The sequence below is a fragment of the Zalophus californianus genome, chromosome 6, assembly GCF_009762305.2.
Source record: "Zalophus californianus isolate mZalCal1 chromosome 6, mZalCal1.pri.v2, whole genome shotgun sequence".
Classification (NCBI taxonomy): Eukaryota; Metazoa; Chordata; class Mammalia; order Carnivora; family Otariidae; genus Zalophus; species Zalophus californianus.
The window spans coordinates 64,475,497-64,502,406 of NC_045600.1; the positions used below are offsets into that span (position 1 = coordinate 64,475,497).

Consider the following 26,910-nt stretch of genomic DNA (forward strand, 5'->3'; position numbering starts at 1 on the left):
GCTGTACTTGCAAAGTTAGGAGCCTAACTGGGGATCTGGCAAAGAGAAGCAGTGTCTGTCAATAAAACCCTTCCGGTAGGGCTCCAAGAAGGTCAGAAATGTAGTGTAGCTAAATTCTAGGCTGGATATTCCATAGGATATGTTGTGAATTAGAAAAGTGAGAGCCATGAGGAAAAGCCAAGATGTCAGACCACAATGTGAATTAAGGCTGATTCTGTGAATGCTAACCCTGATGTAAGAAGGGGGAAAAAGGGGGATATTCTAAGGCAGGCAGGGTCTAAACCAAGAAGTCCTAAGTTACAGATTGCATGAACAGCAAATACAAGGATAGAGTTATTGGAAAACTGGGCAAGGATTCCTGGCCTCTTCTGACCTGGAAGAATAATGGCATCCTGTGCACTTTGCTCTTGTACTTAGTAGTCTCATGTTGCCCTGCTTTTTAAAATGTCTCTGCTTTATTAAATAGTATTTTGGTTGCTTCCACCACCATTAGCATCCTGCTTTGACTTCTTCCTTATCTCAATGACTTTGCTCCTTCGCTTTTAATATGGTGTTCTATCCCACCCTAGCTAGAATCCAGATAACTGGTTTAGTAGTTATACCTAAACTAAGAATGAATAGGCTGTGAGAGACCTCTCAAGAGACCTAGGTCAGTAAAGTTCATGATCTTTGAAAGAATTAATTACCTTTATATCCTTAAAACAAAACTTTGTTTTCTTCTTACTGGAGTTTCAACTTGGTACCAAGTAGTGAGATTGTTTAGATAGTTACTTTCAGATGAGTGAGGTGGGAGATAAAGAGAAGAATAAATTTTCTATCTTAAAATTTTCTATCTTAGTTGTACTTTCTGGCATTCCTCAATGCCCAGAATGAAACCTGTCTTCCTAGAGGGAGATAGAAGCGTTGGTTTGCGGAACAAAGAGTGATAAAAATCGTCAAGAATATCCAAAGACTGAGCTAACACTGTTGGTACTTATTGATTTACTGTCTAGATGGGAAGAGTCCTTTGAAAGTTGATGTCTCTAGAAGACCTCACACTTTAACAAGAAGCCTCAAAATACCAACATAAGAGGAGAATGAAGTGATAAAAAAACAACAACAACAAAGTTATGATTAGATACTTCAGTGGGTATAGCGGTACCTGTCAGTAGTAGTGATTAGAGGGACTTTATGAAGAGGCTGTATGAAGTAGTTGAAGGAACATGGACATTGAAACCAGACAGATGGAGGCATTATCTTACTCTGCTTAAATGACGTCTTGACCTTGGATGCATTTCTTGTTACCATCATCTGTAAAATGAGGATAATAATATTTAAGTTTCAGTGTTACAAGGATTAAAAGTTTCTAGTAAGTAAATTGTCAAAGAATGTTACTTCCTTCCCCATCACTGCCTTAAGAGTTGGTTCGTATTGCTGAGTACTTGCTTCCCCACAACACTTCCTTTTACCCTTAAGGGGTTTTCTCTTTTGTTATCTGGAAGGAGAATTACCAGAATGGGCAGGACTTCATTGGGGCCCCCATTGGCAGTCTCCTTCACTTAACTCAGTTTCTGTCATTGTTCTCATCCCTAACAGTAATCTGCAGTACCTCAGAAAAACAGAAGAGGTAGGGCGCCTGGGTGGCTCAGTTGGTTGGGCAACTGCCTTCAGCTCAGGTCATGATCCTGGAGTCCCGGGATCGAGTCCCGCATCGGTCTCCCTGCTCAGCGGGGAGTCTGCCTCTCCCTCTGACCCCCCCCCTCATATGCTCTCTCTCTCTCATTCTCTCTCTCAAATAAATAAATAAATAAAATGTTTAAAAAAAGAAAAAGAAAAACAGAAGAGGTAGGCAAAGTCAGTCACATCCCTACTTGTGGCGTTTTTTATTCCAGTTCATAAATTTCCCTGTAACTCCTGTTTCTTTCCTTTTTCATCCTAACTTCTCTTATCTCATAGGATGTGTTCTCCATTGGTTCTTGGAACTGTGCATCTGCCATTCCTCTTGGCTTGTATGCAGTGATAAGCAGCATTCTCCCCATCCCTACCAAGTTTGCAGGAAGCACTCTAGGAATCTTAACTGCACTTGATGTATTTTCATTATATATTAAAATAAGATAGTAGTGCTGTGTCTGGGCATGTTACAAGTTAGACTTTGTGTGAAACGACAAGAAACATGGATTAAGTTGATTTTATGAGAACTTGTAGTCAGAATTCCCCCCAAAATGTTAAATTTATGGTTTTTAGTTTGGAAGGGGTGTGATGTGAAACTTAGTTATAAGTATGAATAACACAGATTTTTATGTGAACTTTTATACTAGGTTAATTAAAAGCATCTTTTCTTCTTTTATTCATACTCCAGGAGTAACTAAGAGCAGATTCTATTTATATTTAGAATATTTAATGTTAGATCATTTGATCCAAAATATTAATCAGAAATGGCCACTTTTAAGTAGGTGTGATATTAATTTGTTATATAGTCTTCTAATAAAAATTCTATCATAGTATGAACAAAAAGGAATATTTAGATTTCTTGATTTATAGTATTTAATGATATTTCAAAGATTGTGTTCTATAGAAACTAGTTTCACAACATTCCCAGCTGGGGGAAAAAAAAGATAAAGGTAGTGGGACACCTCGGTGGCTCATTCAGTTAAGTGTCAGACTCTTGGTGTGGGCTCAGGTCTTGATCTCAGGGTCATGAGTTCAAGCCCCACGTTGGGCTCCACGCTGGGCATGGAGCCTACTAGAAAAAAAGAGAGAGGGAGGTAGGGAGGGAGGAAGACAGAGAAATAAAGAAAGAGAGTTTGGGAAGATGTCTGTAGTTAAAACATTGAGTGCTATATATATATGCCCTCCTGGCAGTATATGGTACCCATTACCAAATTAAATGTATGGAGACCCTCTGTAGGAAAGAAACTGCCAACTTGGCATTTTCCAAAAGTATTTGGTTTTAGACCTCCTCCCCGCCCCCCACAACACATCCTCATTCTCTGGTACTGCTGTTCTACAAAAACACTTAAAAGAAACACTGCTTTATCTTTGGGAACCTCTCTTAATATGTAAGCTTCTGCACTTGTAGTTTTCATAATTATAAATTGTTTTTAAAGATTTTATTATTTATTTGACAGAGAGACACAGTGAGAGAGGGAACACAAGCAGGGGGAGTGGGAGAGGGAGGAGCAGGCTTCTGCCAAGCAGGGAGCCCAATGCGGGGCTCTATCCCAGGACCCTGGGATCATGACCTGAGCCGAAGGCAGATGCTTAATGACTTGAGCCACCCAGGTGCCCCCATAACTACAAGTTTTTTTTAAGTAAACTCTACCCCCCAATGTGGGACTCGAACTTACCACTCTGAGATCAAGAGTCTCATGATCTGCTGACTGAGCCAGCCAGGTGCCCCTTTAATTATAATTTTTAATGAGAATCTAATATTCTTTGTGTCAAACTTTACTTAACCATTTCTCTAATGTTGGACTTGGAATTTTCCAGTTACCACTTCTTTTTTATTTTAATTTTTATTGTTATGTTAATCACCATACATCATTAGTTTTTGATGTAGTGTTCCATGATTCATTGTTTTCATAGGGCTGTAGTTGACACTGATGCTTCTGATAGTTTCCTTTTTCTTTCTTTAACATGAATTTTCTTTTTTTTTAAGATTTTATTTATTTATTTGACAGAGAGAGAGAGAGAGCAAGCACAAACAGGGAGTGGCAGGCAGAGGGAGAGGGAGAAGCAGGCTCTGGACTGAGTCAGGAACCTGATGCAGGGACCCTGATAGAGCTTGATTCTAGGACCTTGGGATCATGAACTCAGCCAGTCAGACGCTTAACCGATTGAGCCATGCAGGTGCCCCTTCTTTAGCATGAATTTTCAAAAGCAGAATGCTTTTGCCAGAAGGCTTTGATATTTTTATGGTTTCTGATACATTTTCTAAAAGAGGTAAACCTCTTTGTACTGTCACTATGAAACTATTAGGTTTTCTAAATTCTCAGTGTTGGCTCTAAAAGTTTTTGTATTTATCATATTTAAACTTAATGTACATGTGATTTTGAACCATTCAATTAAATCAAATTCTTACTGGGCTTCAATCACTATTGTACACTAAACATTTTAAAATATTAACTAATAACATTTTTATTTTTAGGGTTGTTATAAAGAACTAAACTCAGTCCATCCCAAATAATATCATAGGTTTGAATTTCATTTTCTTTTAAAAGATTTTTTTTTTAACGATTTTATTTATTTATTTGAGAGAGCGAGAATGAGAGAGAGAGAGCACATGAGAGGGGGGAGGGTCAGAGGGAGAAGCAGACTCCCTGCTGAGCAGGGAGCCCGACGTGGGACTCGATCCCGGGACTCCAGGATCATGACCTGAGCAGAAGGCAGTCGCGTAACCAACTGAGCCACACAGGCGCCCCTGAATTTCATTTTCATTCTCCTATTTTCTAAAGCAGTTTCATTTGCTATAGCCTATCTACATATATCAAGATAAATCTTACTTACCCAATTTAATAGAAGAATTATAGGAGAATAGTGGATGTTAATCAACTATTAAAATCATCCATATTTTATAATCTAGCCTGAGTATTCTTACCTATAAATTAATAGTGTTAGTAGATATTTGATGGTGGTGGTTAAATGAAAAATCCATTTATTACAGCACCGCAGCCTTTAGAGATTCTGGTTCAATTGTTTTAGACTTGGCTTTGGTGTTTTGTTTTGTTTTTTCTTTAAAGCAGCTAGAGTTATGAACCACTGGTCTGCATTGTTACACGTCTGCTATCATGATATGCTTAGTTGCCTTTAATATTAAGAATTTACCTATCTCCTCTGTGTTGTTCCCCTTGCTATTTTCCCAACACTCCCTTTTTAATTCTTTGGACTCCTTATCCTTGGAAGAGTTAGAAGATGAAGCCTATTTTGTGATTTACTGAAAGATGTAGGGATAAATAGGTAGAGAAAGCGCCTACATATAAAGTAATGACCTCCCCCCTCCCCATGACATTTGTTCTGCACATTTTGTTCCTTACATTTTAATGTAAAAATTCTGTTTTTCCTTTTAACCCCTGTGGAAAGGCTTCCTAGCAGTAAGGAAAGAGAATAAGCTTTATTGCCAAAGAGACCCGGGTTTATTCTCAGCTCTACTATTTACTGATATCTTAGTATTTTCTTTATCCATAAAATGAGGACCAGTAGTATCTTCCTTGCTTTCTTCCTTGTGATGATTAGAGATAGTATAAGTTAGGCGCCTAAAAAGTTCCTGGCTCAGTGAGCAATAGCTGTTACTGCCATTCTTGTGATTTGGGCGTCTCCTAGGAAGGTGAAAGGCATAGCCAGGAATTACAAGAGCAGGCTATACATGTGTCCTCCTCATTTGTGATATTACCAAGATGATGCTAACAAATCGTATTGTGAATTTTAAAAGTTAGAAATCTAACAGAAGTTTAGTTTATTTATTGGTTTTTAAGGGTTTCATTTAAAAGTTTAAAAATCTCTAAAAATTTGAAGATAGAGAAAACATTATCCATAATGCTACTACTCTAATAATTCTGGTTAAAATTTTTGAATCATGATTTGGAAAAATATCAGAAGAATCTCGCAATCTTAAGTGATAGCTGGAGAAGCCAGACAGTTTAAGAACCATAAATATAATGGAAGAAGTGCTATACCAAGAGTAAACAGTATAAGAATAGGAGAATTAATCATGAAAGCTTTCTTGAAGGAAGTGGTTCTTTTAGCTGAATTTTATTATTTTTTAAGATTTATTTATTTTCGAGAGTGTGCGCACAGAGGGGAGGGGCAGAGGAGAGTCTAAAACACTCCTTGCTGAGCACAGAGCCCGACCGGAGCTCAATCTCAAGATCCTGAGATGACAACCAGGGCCAAAACCAAAAGTTAGATGCTTATCTGACTGCACCACTTGGGCACCCCTAGCTGAATTTTAAGATAGTGAGTTTATTTAGAAAGAAAAGCAAGGGGCACCCGGGTGGCTCAGTCGTTTAGGCGTCTGCCTTGGGCTCAGGTCATGATCCCAGGGTCCTGGGATCAAGCCCCATATTGGGTTCCCTGCTCCGTGGGAAGCCTGCTTCTCCCTCTCCCACTCCCCCTGCTTGTGTTCCCTCTCTGGCTGTGTCTCTCTCTGTCAAATAAATAAAATCTTTAAAGAAAAAAGAAAGAAGCAAGATATTTCAGATTCAAAGATGGAATAAATACAAGATTTAAAAATCATGAAGATAAAACTATATTAAAGAGCTAAAATTATAAATTATAGAATTATAAATGTGTCAGCAAACCAACTTTAGGACTGTGCCTAGAGATACTTAAAGTACCGTTAAAAAAAAAAAAAAACCCTCATTTTTTTTCTTTACCAGGGGCAGCCTCTGTTAGACAACATTTTAAGCATGACCGAAAGCTCTCAGTAATTTGTGAGTTCGTATTTTGTAACCTATAATTTTGCAAAGCCTGAATCACAGGTCAAAGAGAATCTTAATTTAGGTTGGGATAGAAATGATCCAGCTTCTTTTCTAGATTAATTCGAATTACAGTTTTGTTTTGTTTTGGGGGGGAAGGTTTGGATTTTCAGATTTATGTATGTTTTTGCAGTGTGGGAGATTTTTGAGAGGGTTTTTTGTTGTTGCTGTCATTGTTTACTTTATGCTTTTTGAACAAAACTGAGAGAACTAAAGACTGGAGGCTGAGTTGAAGCTGTTATGACTTTTAGAGAAGTGAGAGTTGAAGAAAGTAATTTGAGTTTACATATGATCTATTTCAAAACTTCAGGCACTTGATACATTCTGGAATTAGTTCCACTTACTGCATAATGGCTTGTTCATTTTGTAAATTGGTCTTTTCATGCTCTGGAAAGAAAAAAACAAAGCAACAGATCTTATTTTGTGTTTGTTCTCTTTGATTATTTGCAATTTTTCCTCTTTTCCCTCTTTACAATGATATAATAAATCATTTTAAGAAACTAAATGACCAAAAAGATTAGGAATACTCTTTTTCTTCATAAATTTTAACCATAATTTTAAATATGTTCCTGTCTCCACCAAAATAGATCTTTAAACCCTAGATAGAGAAAATCATGTTAACACTATTAGGACTAGCATCTGTAGGCTGTTTTGTTTTGTGTTATTTTAAAATTGTTGAAGGTGAGGGGTGCCTGGCTGGCTCAGTTGGTAGAGCATGCAACTGTTGATCTTGGGGTTGTGAGTTCAAACCCCACATTGGGTGTAGAGATTATTTAAAAATAAAATCTTTTAGGGGTTCTGGGTGGCTCAGTCTGTTAAGCATCTGACTCTTGATTTCAACTCAGGTCATGATCTCAGGGTTGTGAGAACAAGACCCCATCAGGCTCCAAACTGGGTCTGGAGCCTGCTTAAGATTCTCTCTCCCTCTCCCCTTCCCCCCCAAAAAATCTTTTAAATGAATAAAATTGTTGAAGGTGAAAAAAATAAAATTCTTGAAGGTGCTTACACTTCTTTGCCTACATAAATTTGATGTGAACTCATTTTCAAATGGAAAATTAGCCCTTCATGATAGTAAGATTAACTTCTCCTGGAGATGGCTTTGGCGTAGGTTATTCTAGCAAACTTGGGCTTTAGCCATTTGGCCCCCTGCTGGTTCCTCTTTCTGTCAGCAGTCAACAATATTTATATACATGTATTACTCTAGAGCAATAAAGTCACTGGTGTAAGAACACTATGCAGAATGTGGATATTAGCCTTTCTTACACTATGCCAAGTCTTTGAAGACTGAACATGATATTTAAATTGAACCATGTGGATATGCTGATATTCAGCCATTTTTTGAACTATAAAAATGGCAGTTCATAGGGGTGCCTGGGTGGTTCAGTTGTTAAGCGTCTGCCTTCGGCTCAGGTTATGATCTCAGGGTCCTGGGATCGAGCCTCGCATCAGGCTCCCTGCTCAGCGGGGAGCCTGCTTCTCCCTCTCCCACTCACCTTGCTTGTGTTCCCTCTCTCGCTGTGTCTCTCTCTGTCAAATAAATAAAATCTTTAAAAAAAAAATGGCAGTTCGTATAGTTCAGCCTACTTAGCAGCTTAGTTGTTCTTAAACATTTCCATTAAACTAGTATTCTTACCAGCAGAAGGGAGTGAATTTTGATGGGGGGGGGGGAGTGATTTTATTAAAAGATGTCTAGAAAGGCTTGTCATGCTTAGAATTTCTCTGAAGGCTCATGTTTTATCTTGAAACACTTTATTAATTTTGCCTTCTAGTGCATATTAAATGTATATTTATTTTCTTATTTTATTCTTTTTTATTTATTTTAATATACTGTTTTAAGTTAATATCAGAGGGGAAATGGTTAAGTAAAATTTGATCCCCCAGTATGTGTATTCTCTTGGCACACTGCTGGATATATCCCACTTTGAGAGTCATAGTAGTAGGACAGTACCTTAGAACCTTAGGTCTAATACACAGTGCCTATTTTTCTCAATATAGAAGATTTCAGGGATGAAAATTATGACTGAGTCACTAGGGGTATTTATCATACACAAAATACAAACAGTTATTACAAAGTGCCTCAGAGAAATGTATGGTCTAAAAAGCATTGAAGGGTGTTTGTAAGCTTAGTTCAACTAATGGCTTTATGTTAGCATATATGATATTTGACTGTAAAGTAATTATTTGTCTGAGAGAGAGAGTAGCAGGCAGAGGGAGAAGCAGGGTCCCTGCTGAGCAAGGAAGGAGCCCAGTGCGGGACTGGATCCCAGGACCCTGGGATCATGACCTGAGCTGAAGGCAGACGCATAACTGACTGAGTGACCCATGTGTCCCTGTAAAGTAATATTCTTGTGTACCTTTTTAAAATACAGGACAAGTGTCCATAACAGGTACATGTTAATTTCTCCATGGGACAGCTTACTTAGGTTGGGAAATTAGTATTGTGCCGTATTTTGATTAATACTTCAGATTACATTGCATTCATGGAGATTCATAGTACACACTATGAATACCCTGAGAAATCTTTTGGATAACTTTGTTTTATAACTAGATTCTCATACTTATTAAAATCAGGAATCTGGGGGCGCCTGGGTGGCTCAGATGGTTAAGCATCTGCCTTCAGCTCAGGTCATGATCCCAGGGTCTTGGGATTGAGCTCCACATTGGGCTCCCTGCTCTTCTCCTGTTCCCCCTGCTTGTGCTCACTCGCTCTCTCTATCAAATAAATAAATAAAATCCATAAAAATAAAATTAAAGAATCTGGTATTCAATTTTAGGAAATAATACAGTGATCTGTCCATATTACCCACAAATTCTCTACATATTCTAAGCTTTTTAAAAGTGGCTGATTTTGAGGTGTTTGAGGGGCTTGATTGGATGAAAGAGTGGCAGTATCTGGTGGTTAAAGCACATATATCTAGAGTCAGATTGCTTATGTATACATCCAAGTTCATTGTGACCTTAGGACTGCTACTTAGTTTCTCTGTGCCTCAGTTTCCTCATCTAAAAATAACTGGCTGTGGGATGCCTGGGTGGCTCAGTTGGTTAAGCGTCCGTCTTCGGCTCAGGTCATGGTCCCAGGGTCCTGGGATCGAGTCCAGCGTCGGGCTCCCTGCTAAGCGAGAGCCTGCTTCTCCCTCTCCTCCCCACTTGTGCTCTCTCTCACTATCTCTGTCACTATCTCTCGCTCTCTCTCAAATAAATAAATAAAATCTTAAAAAAAATAGCTGGCTATTTCTTGAACAATTTTGTGAATTATTCGAGAAAATATAAAGCACTTATAGTAAGTGGCCAATACGTGTTAGCTTTGTCAAAAATAATGGCTGGCATTACAGTGGGAGCAGTAGTTTTACAAGCATGTTTTTCAAGTAGCATAATTGTAGTTTGAAAAATATATTGTAATGTATGTTCACTTTTAATAAACTAATCACTTTGTGATCTTGACAGAAACATAAGAATAGAAAATTAGAAAAATAAGCAGTCTCCAGATACATATAGTTGTAGGATGTGGTTATATTAAAACATACAGTATATTGATTGCATTTGTATTCATCTTCCTAAAGTGAAACCTGAGGTAAAAGCAGGAACATCTGTTACTTGCAAAATGCATTTGCTGATCCCATTGATAGTGCGTACATGGAGATCACAGGTGCGTTTTAGAGTTGGGTGGTTAGATGTGGGATTACTAATATGAATTGTTTACTTTTAGTAGTAATTTATATGAGGAATGTATTGAAGACATTGGAGATAACTCTGCCCTGCTTATGATCTCAAGCTTTTTACTGAATTATTTATTATTGCATTGTGTTAGCTGTTTTGCTTCTTGATAGATCATTTTACACCACAGTATTGCTGCTGCCTAAGGGAAAAAGAAGTCTCTTCAGCAGTCCTAATGACCTCTGAAAAGGGTAATTTGATTCTTAAGATAGGATTTTGATTTGCCGTGTTGGTTATAAGACATTTTCTCTATGATACTGAGGTAGTTTTTTTCCCTTAGACAATCATAGATACTGAGTGCACACTTGTTTTTCACCTTCTGTATAGCTAGAAGGTTTCTTCCAGAAACTGTTTCTCTAGCATTTGTTAACTTTGTCCTTAATTGTGTATATTTTGGTCGGTTGGCTTCAGTAATTTAAGAAAGGAAGATTTATTTAAACAAGAACCTAAAAATTCACTTGCTCTTTAAAAGTGAATTTGTTAGCACCATTGTTTATATTCTCGTTCCTTAATATTGACATTTCTGAAAATCCTGGTGTGTCTTTTTTTTTAGGACTGTCAGTACCAGGTTATAGGTGGTATTGGGCAGGTAGGCAAGACTCACTGGAAGGAAACAACCCAGATGGCTAAAGCAGCATGCAGACTTGGTGGGTATGGATTGGTAAAAGCTACCTTTTGGCCTCTGGGGCAGCAGCATGGTCAGAATCCGGAATATTGGCCCAAGCCAGAAGGATGCAAGTAAGATAAAGAGTAGGAGTTGAAAACTTAAATACCTGAAGAAGTTGGCAAATACTGTAAATGAATGAGGCAGGCCAGGTGGCAGTTATGGCCTGCTGGAAGGTCCCTCTCTTAGATTCAGCCATTTGTTGCTATATGGGGATATGGACTCAGGTTTTCATGTAAAATCTTATGCTTAAATATTAGTAAGTCCTTTCTCCCCCAATATGTTGCAGGCTAAATTTGGCCACCAGGGTACCAGTTTGTGACTAGTATCTTATAAGAAGACTCTTCTCACATTTATATTAATTATGATGATCTGATACTATAAGTAATTTTATACTAATAAACTCTCTGAGAGGAAAAAAATGAATGAAAGAAAAGCCCTCCCCTAGGTCTCCCATCTGATTTTCTTTCTTTTGTCTTTCTTTTTTTTCTTTTTCTTTTTCTACATCTTTATTTATTTACTTACTTTTCATTAAGTTTAAATCCTTGATGGATACAGTATCACATGGATTCTGTGGCCAATAGCTTTAGCAGGAAGGTTGCTTTGGAATTTGGCATGAACCATGCCACTGTTACCATGAGCATGAGTTACTTTTCCTCAGATTACTCTGGTTTTGTTTGGTTTGCCACCAGGAGTCACTGTGTTGTTCTTTGCTTTGTACACATAAGCACATCTCTTGCCTAGATAGAATTCAGTTTCATCTCAAGCATAAACACCTTCAATTTTAAGAAGAGCTGTGTGCTCCCTCTGGTTCTGAAGACCCCGCTTATAGCCAACAAAAATGGCGTTGGACCACAGCCTTCCAGACATATTTTAGGAGTTCTGTTCCCGGCCGGCCTCTGTAGGCTCCAAGGTGGCGGGAAGAGTCCCATCTGGTTTTCTTTTTTTTTTTTTTTTTAAGATTTTATTTATTTATCAGAGAGAGAGAGAGACAGAGGCAGGCAGAGGGAGAAGCAGGCTCCTTGCTGAGCAAGGAGCCCGATGTGGGACTCAATCGGAGGACCCTGGGATCATGACCTGAGCCGAAGGCAGACGCTTAACCGACTGAGCCACCCAACAAAGACTGAGATTTGTTTAGGGGAATATGAGCTATGTATTTAGATGTTTTTAGTTTAATTACCTGTAGTTTAATTATCTATCTGTATTTCCAGTATTACAGTTGCCTTCCTTTTTAAATATGTTCTTTTCCTCTATTACAGATTTTTTTCTTAGGTATATTGACTGAAGTTTAATGAGAAGAATTGTGACCAGCTAGGATAATTTTCTGCAAGGAATGGAATTAGCTCATAGCTTATTGTTGAATGAAGAAGTATACAATCAACTAGGTGAAGTTCAGAAGGCAGAGTTTATTTTCGATTGGTTGAGATATTTGGAGAAGCTCTTGCTGGCGACCAGCAGGGTGGGTAAAATTGCAAAAACTTTTTTGTGCTTTTTTAAGCGCCAGATAATGTTTAGGTCCTTTGGTTTGCTTTTCTAGTTCCGTCCAGAATAACCTAAATTAGCTTTCAAATGCTAGACCTTATTAAGAGTTTATAATGAAATACTACAAGAAGTTTATTCTTTCAAAAAGCAGGAAGAAATCAACCAATGTTTTTTATATTACTTAAAAAAATATATGAACATATAAAAAACTCGCTTTAAACCACATTCTATTAGATTTCATTTTCATTATCTTCACCTTCATATGCATGAAGCCCTTGTGTAATATGCTGCTGAATATTGTAATGGGAGTTTCACTTTAAAAAGTTGTGAGCTCTTTAAGGAGAATATGAATTTAAAAGTCTTTTAGTAAACATATTCATTCTTAAGCTTATGAAATAGTTTCCAAAAAAGAAAACAAATCACTCATACTTTTCACCTACATTCAGCAGTTAACATTTTACCATATTTGATTGACTGATTTACTGAGCCATATGAGGTGATTGCACCTTAAATTCTTCTGCATACATCTCCTACTAAAAATGAGGATATTCTTATACATAATAACAATACTATATGTAATGCAAAAGTGGTGCAGAGACAGTACTCATGGAGACATTTGGAATTTAACAAGACAAAAATCCATATACTAACAAATACTTCATTGTGGAAGCTTATGCCTTAGTGAGCACCTAAATACCGTTACTATTATAATGGTATTCTGTACTGCTTTTTCAGAAAGCAGACAAGTAAAATGGCGTAACATTACTGGCATTTAGATGCATAAGCTTGCAGAAAGAAAATGGCACTAAACTTAGAAAAAGATCTGAGTAACACAGTCATTCATTACAAGGTCAACTCATGATAGATTATAGGTTCCTGCTTATTTATACAGATATGTATGGGGCAGAGGCTTAATAACAAAGAACCGCTGGTTAAAATAAAAATACAACAGAAGAAGAAAGATATAGAAGAAATAGAACCCTTACCTTTCTTCACAGAGACTCCAGTATATTGTGACCCAGAAATTATTTTTTGGAGATATCTGCAGGGTAGCAAACTACCTTGTGTGGTATGATGACTACACCACCCACTTATTTGTAATTTTTAGTCAAAATAATTTTGTATTTTTCTGGAGTTTTTAATCCTTAAATATATGAAAGAATTGTATTAGAAGATTATATGTAATTATGTTGACTTTGAATTGTCTTTTTTGTTAACTTCCTTTCCAGAGTGATGTAAAGGAGAAACAGAAGACTCTTGTTGAACAGCTCCTATCTTTGTTGAACAGCTCCCCAGGCCCTCCTACCCGCAAACTGCTTGCTAAAAATCTAGGCGTTCTTTATAGTATTGGTGACACATTCTCTGTTTATGAGACAATCGATAAATGTAATGATCTTATTCGTAGCAAAGATGATTCTCCAAGTTATCTTCCCACAAAGCTGTAAGTTAAATATTAAAACTGAACATAAAACAAATAGTGCTTCCTTGTTGAATCATTTTTCTAAAGAACCCAAACAACTTGATAAATTATTTTGAAACAATACAAATTGTTTCACTCATTTTTTAAATCTAACTTTTAAAAAACATCTAACATTTTCTCATTGATTGAGAGACTATTCTTCTAAAAAATATTTTAGATGTATTTGAAGTCTTGATTTGGGAATCAAAACTGTCTCACTAAAAATGTAGCAGTTGAAGACTCATAAATATAGAACACAAACTGGTGGTTGCCAGAGTGGGGAATAGCTTAGGGAGACAAGTGAAATAGGTGAAGGAGATCAAGAGGTACAAACTTCTAGTTATAAAAACAAGTCCTAGGGATGAAAAATACAGCATAGGGAATATCGTCAATAATATTGTAATAACATTGTATGATGACAGATGATAACTACACTTACTGTAGTAAGCATTTTGTAATGTTTATAATTGTCGAATCACTATTGTATACCTGAAACTAATATATGTTAACTATTAAAAAAAAAGTGGTTTTTTGTGGGTTTGTTTTTTTTTTAAGATTTTATTTATTTATTTGACAGAGACACAGCGAGAGAGGGAACACAAGCAGGGGCAGTGGGAGAGGGAGAAGCAGGCTTCCCGCTGAGCAGGGAACCCAATATGGGGCTCGATCCCAGGACCTGGGATCATGTCCTGAGCCAAAGGCAGACACTTAACGACTGAGCCACCCAGGCGCCCCTAAAAAAAAGTGTTTTAAAGATAAATACAAAAAATCTTAGCAGTTGAGTGTTTAAGAAAAAGTATTTTGAGTTCTTCAGATCTTTGGTGTTCTTTTAATTTGTTAGCTCTTCGTAGTAAAAGTTAATAGTAAATACCACATAGAAAAATACTCTTCTGAGCTCCTAAAAAGAACAGTTTAGTTTCTTTCTCCATAAGATTCAATTCATTTTTTCATCTGTTATTTTAGAGAAAGTAGTTTGCCATGTATGGTTCCACAGTAGTAATTTTACAGAAATTTTTGTTAATCTAATTTTTAGCTTAGAACAGAATGTATTTTCCCATGGAGTTTTCAGATTTCAGACTTGATAAGAACATTATTTCCTATTTTTCTTATCTTGTATCTTTAAGATTATCTTTGATTATCTAATATATGAAAGTCAGTTTCATGAAAAATTATTTTATAAAAAAATTTGAGGGAATGGAATATTTGGGCTGAGGTTTCAATTATTTGAAGATACTTTTTTTTTTAAATTACTGTTATTGAAAGTGTAATTATTTGGTATTCATGCAAGCATCATACCTTAGGATTTAATAGTGGAATAGATTCTGGCAATTTTATCCTTTAAAAGTAAAATTAAATAGTCACTTTTACATAGTCTAAGATTTTTTTATTCCTGTTTTTTCCACTCATGACTAATTTCTAATCTAAATGTTGTTTCAGTGCTGCTGTGGTATGTTTGGGTTCCTTGTACAAGAAGTTGGGTAGAATACTGGTTAACACCTTTACTGATACAGTGGGGAATATTCTTAAAGCTATGAAGAGTGCAGAGGTGAGTAACCACAAGTTCAACCAAGGAATAAAAAGATAAACTATAATTTTTATTACATCAAAAAAAGAATAAAAAGTATTTTATCATTTTGTGTTTTATGGTTCCTTGAGCCAATAAAAATGCTTTACCTATGGTAAGCATACATAGGTATATATATAAATATGTCCATAAATGAAATCTTTCTAGGAGATGCACGTATCTCTTCTGTATATTAAATCTTTATTAGAAAATCAATAATGCAATTTACAATTTTGGATAAATCCGAATCGGCAGAAGCTAAGGTATTTCTCTGGCAGACCCATCCCTGCTTCTTCCTTTCACATTACCTTTTCCCCTAATACTAGTACTGCAGCAAGTGTTTGTCAACAAGGATCCAGATATGTAGTTGGTAACTACTGGATACCTGATGGATGGATTAGTATTCTACCAGCATCAGAAAGGAGTAAGGAATATAATCAGGTTGGGAAAGAGCATGAAGGATATAAGTATGACCAGGATCTGGTTAACCTTTTAGTTGCCGGGGGAATATATTCTCAGCCTTATCCTTATTGATTTGTGATCATTTACCACTGTGGAATACCCTTTGTTTTTGTAACTGTCTCTCCATTTGGCTCCCAAGTTACTGTAATTTCTTGACAACTATAGTTTCACTAATCTTTTTTTTTTAAGATTTTATTTATTTATTTGAGAGAGAGAGAAAAAGAGAGAGCATAAGCAGGGGGAGGGGCAGAGGCAGAGGGAAAAGCAGACTCCCTGCTGAGCAGGGAGCCCAGCGTGGGGCTGGATCCCAGAACCCTGGGATCATGACCTGAGTTGAAGGTCGTTGCTTAACCGACTGAGCCACCCAGGCGCCACTCACCTTTTTTTTTTTTTTTTAAGATTTTATTTATGGGCACCTGGGTGGCTCAGTTGTTTAAGCGACTGCCTTCGGCTCAGGTTATGATCCTGGAGTCCCGGGATCGAGTCCCACATCGGGCTCCCTGCTCAGCGGGGAGTCGGCTTCTCCCTCTGACCCTCCTCCCTCTTGTGCTCTCTATCTCTCATTCTCTCTGTCTCAAGTAAATAAATAAAATCTTTAAAAAAAAAGATTTTATTTATTTATTTGACAGAGAGAGAGGGAACACAAGCAGGGGGAGTAGGAGAGGTAGAAGCAGGCTTCCTACTTAGCAGGAAGGCAGATGCTTAATGACTGAGCCACCCAGGTGCCCTTCACCAGTCATTTTTGAAATGAAAGCATTTGTATGTGTTTATCAAAAATTTTAAATCTGTGATCCCTAATATTTAAGGATAATTCAGCACCTTTAAATATAAAAACAATATACCAGTTCTTGTTCTAACTTTACCTAGAAAAAAAAAAAAAGAAAAAAAGAAAAGAAGTCTAGAAAACAGCTCTGAAATAATTTTTAAAAATGCTATCTAGTTGCCCACACATTTTTTTTTAAAAAAATATTTATTTATTTGAGAGAGAGGACATGTACAGTGGGGAGGGGGAGAGGGAGAGAGAAACTCCAAGCAGACTTAACACTGAGCAAAGAGCCTGACACAGAGCTCCATATCAGGACTCTGAGATCACGACCTGAATTTGAAAGTTCACATGTAAAATATGATAAATTTCCAGATAATGTAGCTGATTTGGGGTGCATGACTGGCTCAGTCAGTAGAGCATGTGACTCTTGGTTGTGAGTTCAAGCCCCATGCTGAATGTAGAGATTATTGTAGAAAATAAAATTTAAAAAAACAAAACAAAACATAGCTTATTCAAGAACTTTAAAAATTGAAGTCCATAACAAAATCTAGTGGTTGAATCTACTCAGGAGATCAGTTCTAAGCAGTGGTTTGCTAAAAGACTGAAGAAAGTGATTCAGCAGAAGAGATTGTTAACATCTGTAAACTGGGTTTTATTTAAAAGGAAATCTTGGTAAGAACTTTTATCTGCTGAGGAATGGCCACTTTAAACTTTCTTTCCACTTCATTAGTTCAGCTATAATCTTTTTAGGCCCCATGGTTAACAGGATTACTCTATAAGTCTCAGAAATTTTAAAGTTATTGATGAAGATTGTATTTCTTGCTTTTTTTATCTTTATGACTTAGTTGATCAGGTACTGCAACATGTTGGAGATATCCAAAGGGTTCCCACCTTTAATTCACACCCTTCAGTAACAGACAACATAAACTTGGGATAGAAAGAAAGTTCAGAAGTTTCACCTTGGGACCCATTTGGTTATGTCCACCTATTAATTACTCACTGTTGTGCTCCTTTGGACAAAGATAAATTGATAACATTCCTATGAAAATGGTAGTTGATGTTGATCTTTGTCTTCTCCCAACTTTAGTTATTTTTAGTGGTCTTAACTTCCTGGGATATAGAAATCATTTGGGGCATTTATTAAATTATCAGTAATATAAGCAGCTACTATTTTTTGAGTATTTACTATGTACCAGGCACTGTGGTGAATGTTTTCCCCACAAGGACTTATTTACTTCTCACACTGGCTATATGGGTTTCATCTTATTCTCATTTTATAGATGGAGAAATAAGTAAGAACAATTTAAAGTCACACAGGTGCTAAGGATCAGAGGCAAGATTCAGCCCCAGGTCTAAAGCCCACACTTTTGTCCTCTGAGTTCAACTACTCAGCCCAATAAATGATGAAATATTAATGGCTATAAAACCTATTGAGCATTTACTGTATGCCAGGCACCTTTCTCAGCGTTTTGCATGTAGTATCTTGTTTGATCTTCACAACAACCTGTGAGGTGGATATGTCCATTTCACAGATAAACTGTTTTGCTCAAGGTCACGTAGCTGCTAGATGGCAGTCCCTGAACTCTTACCATGTTAACCTCATTAATAGCAACCATTTATTGAATGCTTAACGGTGTGCAAGCTTTGTACTAGTATTTTTCATATAATTTCATTTAATCTTCACATCAGCCCTTTGTATTGTGTTGAAATATATACACATATCACTTTTCAAATAGTAAACACTTCATAAAATAACAGCTATTAATGCTTCTTGATGTCAGATGGGTTGGTTAGTGTATACAGATATTGAAGTATTTCACTAGTGCATGAGAGAAATTTTGATGCTTAATGCTACTTTTCAGTGAAATTTTTTTCTTATTTAAATTTTTTCTTTTTGGTAGTCTCAAGGTCGATATGAGATTATGTTGAGTTTGCAAAATATATTGAATGGACTAGGAGCTGCTGCTACACCTTGCCACAGGGATGTTTATAAAGCTGCTAAATCCTGCTTAACGGATAGATCCATGGCTGTTCGTTGTGCTGCTGCAAAGGTAAAATGGTCTAATAAGTAGAATTTCTCAAAATAAATACAAAGAAAATTAAATTACTATCCCTGTTAACAACTACATGATCTCAGAGCTACAACCTTGGAAATCAGCCCATCTTATTTTAGCATAGGAGGAAGCTGAGGTCCAGAGAGTTATATAAATTCGCAGGGTTCTTCAGATAGTTCACAGAATATTGTTGGAGGGTGGGGAATTCAGGTTACCATGACTCTTAAGTATTCCTTTCACTCTACTATGCTTCCTCTCTATAGTTTTGTAAACTAAAGTTTACATGTAAAGTTTATGCTATTTGAAAGTGATTTGTTTTTATCATGCCTTCTTTTTTTTTAAGTCTAGGATTTAGATTTTGGTATTTTAATTTCTTTTGAATATGTCACTTTTTAACTTTTTTCTTTAAATTTTTATTGTTATGTTAATCACCATACATTACATCATTAGTTTTTGATGTGTAGTGTTTCATGATTCATTGTTTGTGCATAACACCCAGTGCTCCATGCAGAACTTTAATACCCATCACCAGGCTAACCCATCCCCCCGCCCCTCTCCCCTCTAGAACCCTCAGTTTGTTTTTCAGAGTCCATCGTCTCTGAATATGTCACTTTTTGCAAGCTAGGAAACAGAATCAAAATAAGGCAGTTTAGTCCTCTGCAGATCTAGGCCAAGTCTTGTGATCTTCAGCAGAATTATGGCTTCTTAATACAGTTGGTCAGATAGGACAGTAAAGTTGTTTATGTTGTAATTATTCTCACAATTGCTCATAGCCAACAGATTGGTTCTTAGGACGTTTTTCCTAGCCTACTGAGTTAGAATGGGTTCTCCTTCCATCCTCTGTGGACACATTGTTTTATATAGTATAATTTTTATGACTTTTAGCAAGTATTCATTTGTTGTCTCTGCAGTGATTGTTTAGATACTTCGGATTTGTATATAATTTTTTTAGATCTTGATAGTTTCTACAACTTAAATAGATCTGAACCTGACATTTGTATTTTGTTTTTCATTAACGTCTGTTTTTTCAATTAAATAGTGTCTCCTTGAACTTCAGAAAGAGGCCATCTTTATGTGGAGTACAGACCTGGATAGCGTGGCCACACTATGTTTTAAGTCCTTTGAAGGTTCCAATTATGATGTGCGGATTTCAGTTTCAAAGCTACTAGGCACAGTGTTGGCTAAAGCTATAATTTCTAAACATCCAGGAGCAGGTAAATTTATATAATTATTTTCAAAATGTCTATTGTAATTTTTTCCCAGTTGGTTTAAACAAATATAATACTACTAAACTATAATATATACTACCCATTATTAATTGTGAAAAGAGGCAGGATATTTTAAAAATCATTTTCAGTTTGTAAACATTGCTGTAGGTCCCAAAAGTTCATTTTCAAACAATTCAGTAAACATTTGAGGAAAAAAACAAACTCTTGAAGAAATGTACTTTATTCAGTCATCGTCTTTACTTTATGGCCTTTACTTTTTTTTTTAAGTAAATTGTTAATTGTTATCCAATAATAGATATGATCTAAATCTTAATTCTTTTTTAAGCAACATGAATTTGATTACCTATATTCGGCTTGCCATTTTCTAGGTTGGTATAAGGGAGCAATGATGTAAATAATTCCAAACAACAGGTATTTGAAATTCACTGTACTTAGACAATTTGCTTTTTGTTACTTTTTATTTATATGCTTCTAGGCAATGAGCAGGGATGGGGTATTTTTGAAAACAAGAGAGTTTGCCTGGGTTTAATCAACAGTGTATATAAAACATTGATGAGTAACTGAAAACTTGCTTTATCATTCTGTCTTGAAAGAATAAACAATCACACAAATCCAAATGTGTTTGTTCTATAGAAACTTACTCCTCAAACTCCTGATCCTGCAGATCAGGAGTACTAGCATCACCTGGGAGCTTGTAAGAAATGCAAAAACCCAAGCCAAACACAACTAAATAAATCCAAATTCTCATTTGAACAAGATCTCCAGACAATTTGTATGCACATTAAAGTTTGAGAAGCATTGCTGGAGAAACTGTTTATAGTTATATAAAGGGAAATTTTTTTTCTAAAGCCAATGTTTTTTAACCAGTGATGGGAAAGGACAGGAAGTACAGCATGTCACAGTCATCTGGGGGACATTATCAAACTTACAGTTCCCTCATTTTCCAGTTGAGATTGTAAATAAAATTCATAATAAGGAAGTTTTATTTTTATTACGGTGTTTCTAATCTTATAATTCAGTAAGGCTGTCTTATTTATAGGGAGGTGAGGGAAAGGTGAATGGGAATAGGAAGAAGTCACCAAAAAACCCAAACCAAAAAAAAAGTTGTTCAGGACATTTAGGAGGTTAAATCTTAAGCCACCTAAGGAATTGAAATTGGAAGACATGTTTGTTTATTTTTTAAAGATTTTATTTATGTATTTGACAAAGAGAGTGGGAGAGAACACAAGCAGGGGTAGCAACAGAGGGTGGGGGGAAGCAGGCTGCCTACTGAGCAGGGAGCCCAATACAGGGCTCCATCCCAGGATCACGACCTGAGGCAGCCGCTTAACTGACTGAGCCACCCAGGCGGTTTCAGTAAAAACAAGCAAAGTGTAGAATTGCATAAGAATTATGAATAAATATTTTAATGTGTATGCTTCAATGGTAGCACTAAACTGATACTAGTGTTTTTGTAATCAGACTAAGCAAAGTGAAGAATCAACTTCACCCACAATAAAAATCCTTGGCCTAATCTTTTGTTAGAAATTCTATCATCTTGCCTCTGTAAGTTTTAGCTTACAAATAACTGAGTTATTTTTGTACAACTAAAAAGTGATCTAGATACCATAATAGATTTTTTTAAGGTCAAGGACTAATAGCAACATAGTGCTTAATAATTTAGAACACAAATGCAGTGGAGGTTTGTATACTCAACTACAATATGCAAAGATTATGAAGTACAGAGCTGAAGTGATTTTCCTAGTAAAACTAACAGGTTTCAGGCAGGTGGTAGGTTATTCCAAGGCACTTAAAAAGCAGGGATTGAGGGGGCACCTGGGTGGCTCAGTCGGTTAAACGGCTGCCTTCGGCTCAGGTCATGATCCCGGGATCCTGGTCAGTGGGGAGCCTGTTTCACCCTTCCTACTCCCCCTCCCCCTACTCGTGTGCTCTAAATAAATAAATAAATAAGTAAAATTTTTTAAAAAGTAGGGATTGAGTATGACACTTTCTTATCATTGGAACAAGTTGTGGGGAATTTATATGATCTTTTAATATATATAATTTAATATATATCATTCTCTCACTTGCTCAAGGACATTGCTCTAGGAAGTCTCCCCTCTCCTATACCAGTTTTTCCCTCTCTATTGGATTATTACCTACAAAAACGTGCTTTTATTTCTCCCATCTAAAAAAAAAATTCTGGGGTGCCTGGGTGGCTCAGTCATTAAGTGTCTGCCTTTGGCTTGGGTCATGGTCCCAGGGTTGTGGGATCGAGCCCCGCATCAGGCTCCCTGCTCCGCGGGAAGCCTGCTTCTCCCTCTCCCACTCCCCCTGCTTGTGTTCCCTCTCTCGCTGTGTCTCTCTCTGTCAAATAAATAAATAAAATCTTTAATAAATAGATAAATAAAAATAAAAATAAAATTCTTGTATCTTACTTCCCAGCCAGTTGGAGCGCCATTTCTCTTCCTTTTGCATCAAAGTTCCTCAGGAGAGTTCTTGATAGTGTCTTTAGTTTCCCTCCTGCCATATCTTTGAAACCCACTTCAGTTAGGATTTCCCCCCATTCGTTCCACCGAAACTGTTTTGGTTAAGATCATCAAAGACCTCCATGTTCATTCATTCATTCATTCAATAAATACTTGTTTATACTTGGCTGGGATCTTTTGTGAGCACATGGGATATGTCATTGAACAAAAGAAACCCCCCCCCCCCTTTTTGAGCTGATGTTTATACTCAGCCATGCTAAAGCCAGTGGGCAGTTCTCAGTTGTCTCACTTGACCTTTCAGCAACATTTAACTCAGCTGATCCTCTTCCTTGTTTTTTTCCACTGGGCTTTATAGGACTTCATTCTCTCATTGTTTTCCTTCTTCCTCACTAGAAATTCCTGTTTCGTCTTCTCTGTTGATTCCTTATCTTTTTATAGAAGAGGCCCCTTGCCTAGTACTTGCTCGTTTGCAGTATGTGTATGCTCATCCTCTTGGTCATCTTACCTAGTCTCATGGCTTAAATACCATCTACATGTCAGGGATTATTGGATCTCTGTTTTTAGCCTGGACACCAGGCTCAGATCTAGCTTCCCATTTGACATCTCTTTCGATGTTTATTTGATGTTTCAAATGAACTTGTAAAGTGAATACCTGATCTCTCCTCCTCTAGAACATTCATACACCTGTTCTACTTGCAGGCTTGCTAATCTCAGTTGATGCCAACTGTGTCCTTCCAAGTGTTCAAATCAAAATTTGTAAAGTCACCCATGATTCTTAGCTCTCACACTCAATAGCTTCTCTACTGGGCAATCTTAAAACATACCCAGAATGAGGACCCCTTGGGGAATTGGCTAATTTGGGGGTTGGTGAAGGAAATGTCTGAAGATGACCTTGGAACATATTGTTGTGTCAAAAAAAGTTAAGTCCTCCCACTGGCCAGCTCTTTGAAGATAATTCCACTGGTCAAATCCAGGACAATATTGGAAGCAAAATTAATAATGACAAATGGATTATAACCTATTAAATGAAGAAATCTATGCGTGCATACTGAAAATAAGTAAAGGAGATGGGAAAGCTCTCTTTTACAGTAGAATGCCAACTAATAAATACAGAAGGAATGATTGTTAGATAATGACCTTTTTGCAGTCATAGTAATAATTATTGCAGGTAGGAATGCTCAGTGCATTGTTGGATGAAAGTTTGATAGGTTACAGCATATTTATATTGTCACCATACAGGTTGCATAGTAATTACAAAAGGAAAGTTGATATTTTACAGTGAACAAACCTGGCAGACAAACCTTATTCAAGTGTTCAAGGATCATAACACTAATGTAGGGACAGACTGACCCCAAACCTGATAGTGCATACTGATGTTACGCATTGAGAAGGCTTACAGCATTACTTACATAGTTCTCCTGCCAAAAATTCTGAGGAAATACTAAACAAACTCAAATTGAGTGCTGTTGTATAAAACAACTAGCCATAAACAAACTCTTCAAAAATGAAAAAGTGATAAAGAGAATATGGTGAGTCTAGGTGAAGGGTACATGGGAGTTTATTTTACTATTCTTGCAGCTCTTTTTGTAATTAATTTTGAAAATTTTTCAAATAAAAACTTAAAAATACATGTTTATCCAGACTCCACTCTTCTGCAACCACCTTCATCTAAGCCACCATCATCTCTTGCTTCAATTACTAAATTGCTTCTAGTTGGTTTCCCTACTTCTCCCTTTGCCCCCTTCTACAGTCTTCTCTCTGCACAGAAGCAGAGTGACAGATTATATCACTCCTCTGCTCAGTGTCCTTCATTGGCACCTCATTTCAGTTACATCCTTACCATAATGATCTACAAAGACCAGTGCCTTCTCTTCCCCCATCTTTACACTCTGGCCTGTCCCCTACTAAAGTCCTCCATTGCTCTGTTCACATAACTCTAAACCCAGTAGGCATCATATTCTTCCTCAAGGCCTTTTTGCCCTAGATATTTCCTTTGCCTAGAACACTTTTTCTCCAGATATCTGCATGCCTGATTCCCTCACTGTCCTCAAACTATGTTCAGGTGTCACCTTTCCAATGAATCTTACTTTGACTACCCTATTTAAAATCACAAACACTTCCCCTGTATTCCTGAACCTGAGCTGCTCTATTTTTTGCATGGCTTTAATCATTGTCTAGCATACTCTATACTTAGTCATTTATTATGTTTATTATTCTTTCCTTTCTAGAATTTATGATTCATGAAGGCATGGGTTTTAGACTGTTCACTAATGTTTTTCTCCCAAACACCAACATAGATTTTCATTTGTTTCAGATGGTTATTTCCTCTTTATGCTGAGGAGTAGATTTTTTGTTCATAATTTTGATTAATGGAAGTTTATTTCTCTACTGTGTATGACTTGAGCCAATAATAAGGGTCAGAGCTCTTGACCATCATTATTCAGAAGAATGAAAGGGAGAAAGGTGTGTGTGTGTGTTTTAAGAGATCTTGTTCCCTAGATAGTCACAGGGAGAAACTCAACTGTGTCATACTGCAAACAGACATGAAGACACATTCTGCCCTAACTAATCTCTTGATTATTGTAGCCTAAGGGCCAACTGATCAGTTTAGTAATATTTTGCTTTGATTTCTTCAGAGACTGAGGATATAACAAAAGTTGTACCTGCAGTTGAGAATTTTAAAAAATAGGATATGGTGGTTACTTTATATAAGTTTCATTAAAAGTTGTAGAGCACTTGGAAATGTAAAATTATGATTTTTGGCATTTTTAGTATTTGAAAAGAATTTTTAAAGCATTTTAAACTTTTAAAGCTATAAGCATTTTCATTTGTGGAGAGCAAGGGCAGTTAATGTTTTTTGTTTTAGAAGACAGCCTACGGTGCCTGGGTGGCTCATTTGGCTAAGCGTCTGCCTTGGCTCAGGTCCTGATCTCAGGGTCCTGGGAAGTCTGCTTCTCCCTCTCCCTCTGCCCCGCCCCCCCACTCATGCTCTCTCAAATAAATAAAAAAATTAAAAAAAAAAAAGGTTAGCCTTCTACTGTGGAAAAGAGGGCAATAGGGGCACCCTATCCGGTTCAGGTCATAATCCCAGGGTGCTGGGATCAAGCCCTGCATTGGGGTCCCTGCTCAGCAAGGAGCCTGCCTCTTCCTCTCCCTCTGCCTGCCGCTCCTCCTGCTTGTACTCTCTCTCTCTGTCAAATAAATAATAAAATCTATTTTAAAAAAAGGGCAATAAGGCATAATCCTGAAGTAGCTTAATCTTAAAATGTCATTGACATGATACTTCAGGGTCTGTTAGGATTTGACCTCTGAACCCTTGCATAATTTTTTGTTTGTTAATGTGTGTAATGTCCTGTCAATTTTGCATTTTGTTTGGATTTTTAGTTTATTTTTGTTTCTATTAACGTGCTTACCAAGATCATGCAAATCAAGGTCATGCATTAAAATTTTAGTCTCTGTAAAGTACGAATCACATGTTTTGTTTTGTTCTTTGTTATAGCAGTCTCACGTCAAAGCATTCGCAGAGTATCTCTGGAGGAAGTTCTGGAATTACTAGGAACAGGGTTTCTACGTGGGAGTTCAGGATTTCTTCGAGCCAGTGGAGATATGCTGAAAGGAACCAGTTCAGTCAGTAGGGATGTTCGAGTTGGAGTTACTCAGGTTAGAGTCACAAATGAGTATCTACGTGTAATACTCACTGGCCTGTAATGAGAATTTTAATATCTGAATACTCTGGGCATAAGTGATACTGTGCAGGGTCATTACTTCTGCTCTCATATTTATAAAACAGATGGTAAGGCCACTCTTTGAAAGTTAGGTTACAAGTAAGAGAACCTTAGTTACCTAAAAGCCAATGAAATAGGCTATTACTCACAATGTGTTTTAAGTTGCTAATGGAAATTTTTGTTTATTTCCTTTGAAATACAAACATTTGTTTCTAGGCCTTGTGCTTTCATGTGTCTTACAGTTTAACATGTTTTCCATTGTGCTTTTGTGTGCTTGTACAGTTCAGATTTAAGGTACATATCATTCAGTATGGGAAATACTGTATTTCCATTTAATATGGTTTCAACTCCTAAGTGAAGATTATAGCATATAATCTAAGCTAAACCTAGGAAAAGTATCTTAGAATAAAACAACACAGAGGTCTCTATTGTTTTCTAAATGTCATTGTGGTTCAAAGCAAATGTGTATTTTTTTAAATTCACATATGTCCTCAAGATGTTTTATACAATATACAGATAATAGATTTCTTCAAAATGTAAGATGTGCCAGTGTAATTGTAAACTGTATTTCTAAAAGAACAGATTACATAAGGAAACTACTGTCTTTGTATCTCTGGAGTGAGACCAACCATTAACATTCATGAAAAGAAAAAGCAATGATTCATCACTGTAAAGTTTCCTTTCACATTTCTAGAACTGAATTCCCTTAGAGTTACGGTGTTGGAACATACTTAATTCTTACAGTGTGTTTATGTTCATTTTGGGTTTTCTTGTTCAGAATATTAAAGAGCGTGAGTCCTTTGTTTGGAGGAGCCATAGACACAGTCTCCATATTAGCTGGCTATGCTGGTTATCCTGAAACTTGGTATCG

At 36.8% G+C, this 26,910-nt stretch overlaps 1 protein-coding gene across 11 annotated transcripts in view; it reads left to right on the top strand.

Moving 5' to 3' along the window:
* HEATR5A (HEAT repeat containing 5A) overlaps positions 1-26,910 on the top strand; it is a 109,704-nt gene that overhangs the window by 2,324 nt on the left and 80,470 nt on the right. For 8 of the 11 annotated variants that reach the window (XM_027569978.2, XM_027569976.2, XM_027569982.2 and 5 more), the window contains exons 2-7: positions 12,090-12,289; positions 13,542-13,753; positions 15,209-15,317; positions 18,465-18,614; positions 19,657-19,831; positions 25,814-25,974. In XM_027569978.2, coding sequence (XP_027425779.1) covers positions 12,164-12,289; positions 13,542-13,753; positions 15,209-15,317; positions 18,465-18,614; positions 19,657-19,831; positions 25,814-25,974 — 933 coding nt within the window. In that variant the 5' untranslated portion in view covers positions 12,090-12,163. Of the gene's footprint in view, positions 1-10,719; positions 10,814-12,089; positions 12,290-13,541; positions 13,754-15,208; positions 15,318-18,464; positions 18,615-19,656; positions 19,832-25,813; positions 25,975-26,910 lie in introns of all 11 variants that reach the window. The other 3 variants (XM_027569980.2, XM_027569984.2, XM_027569977.2) reach the window with 2 other exon arrangements.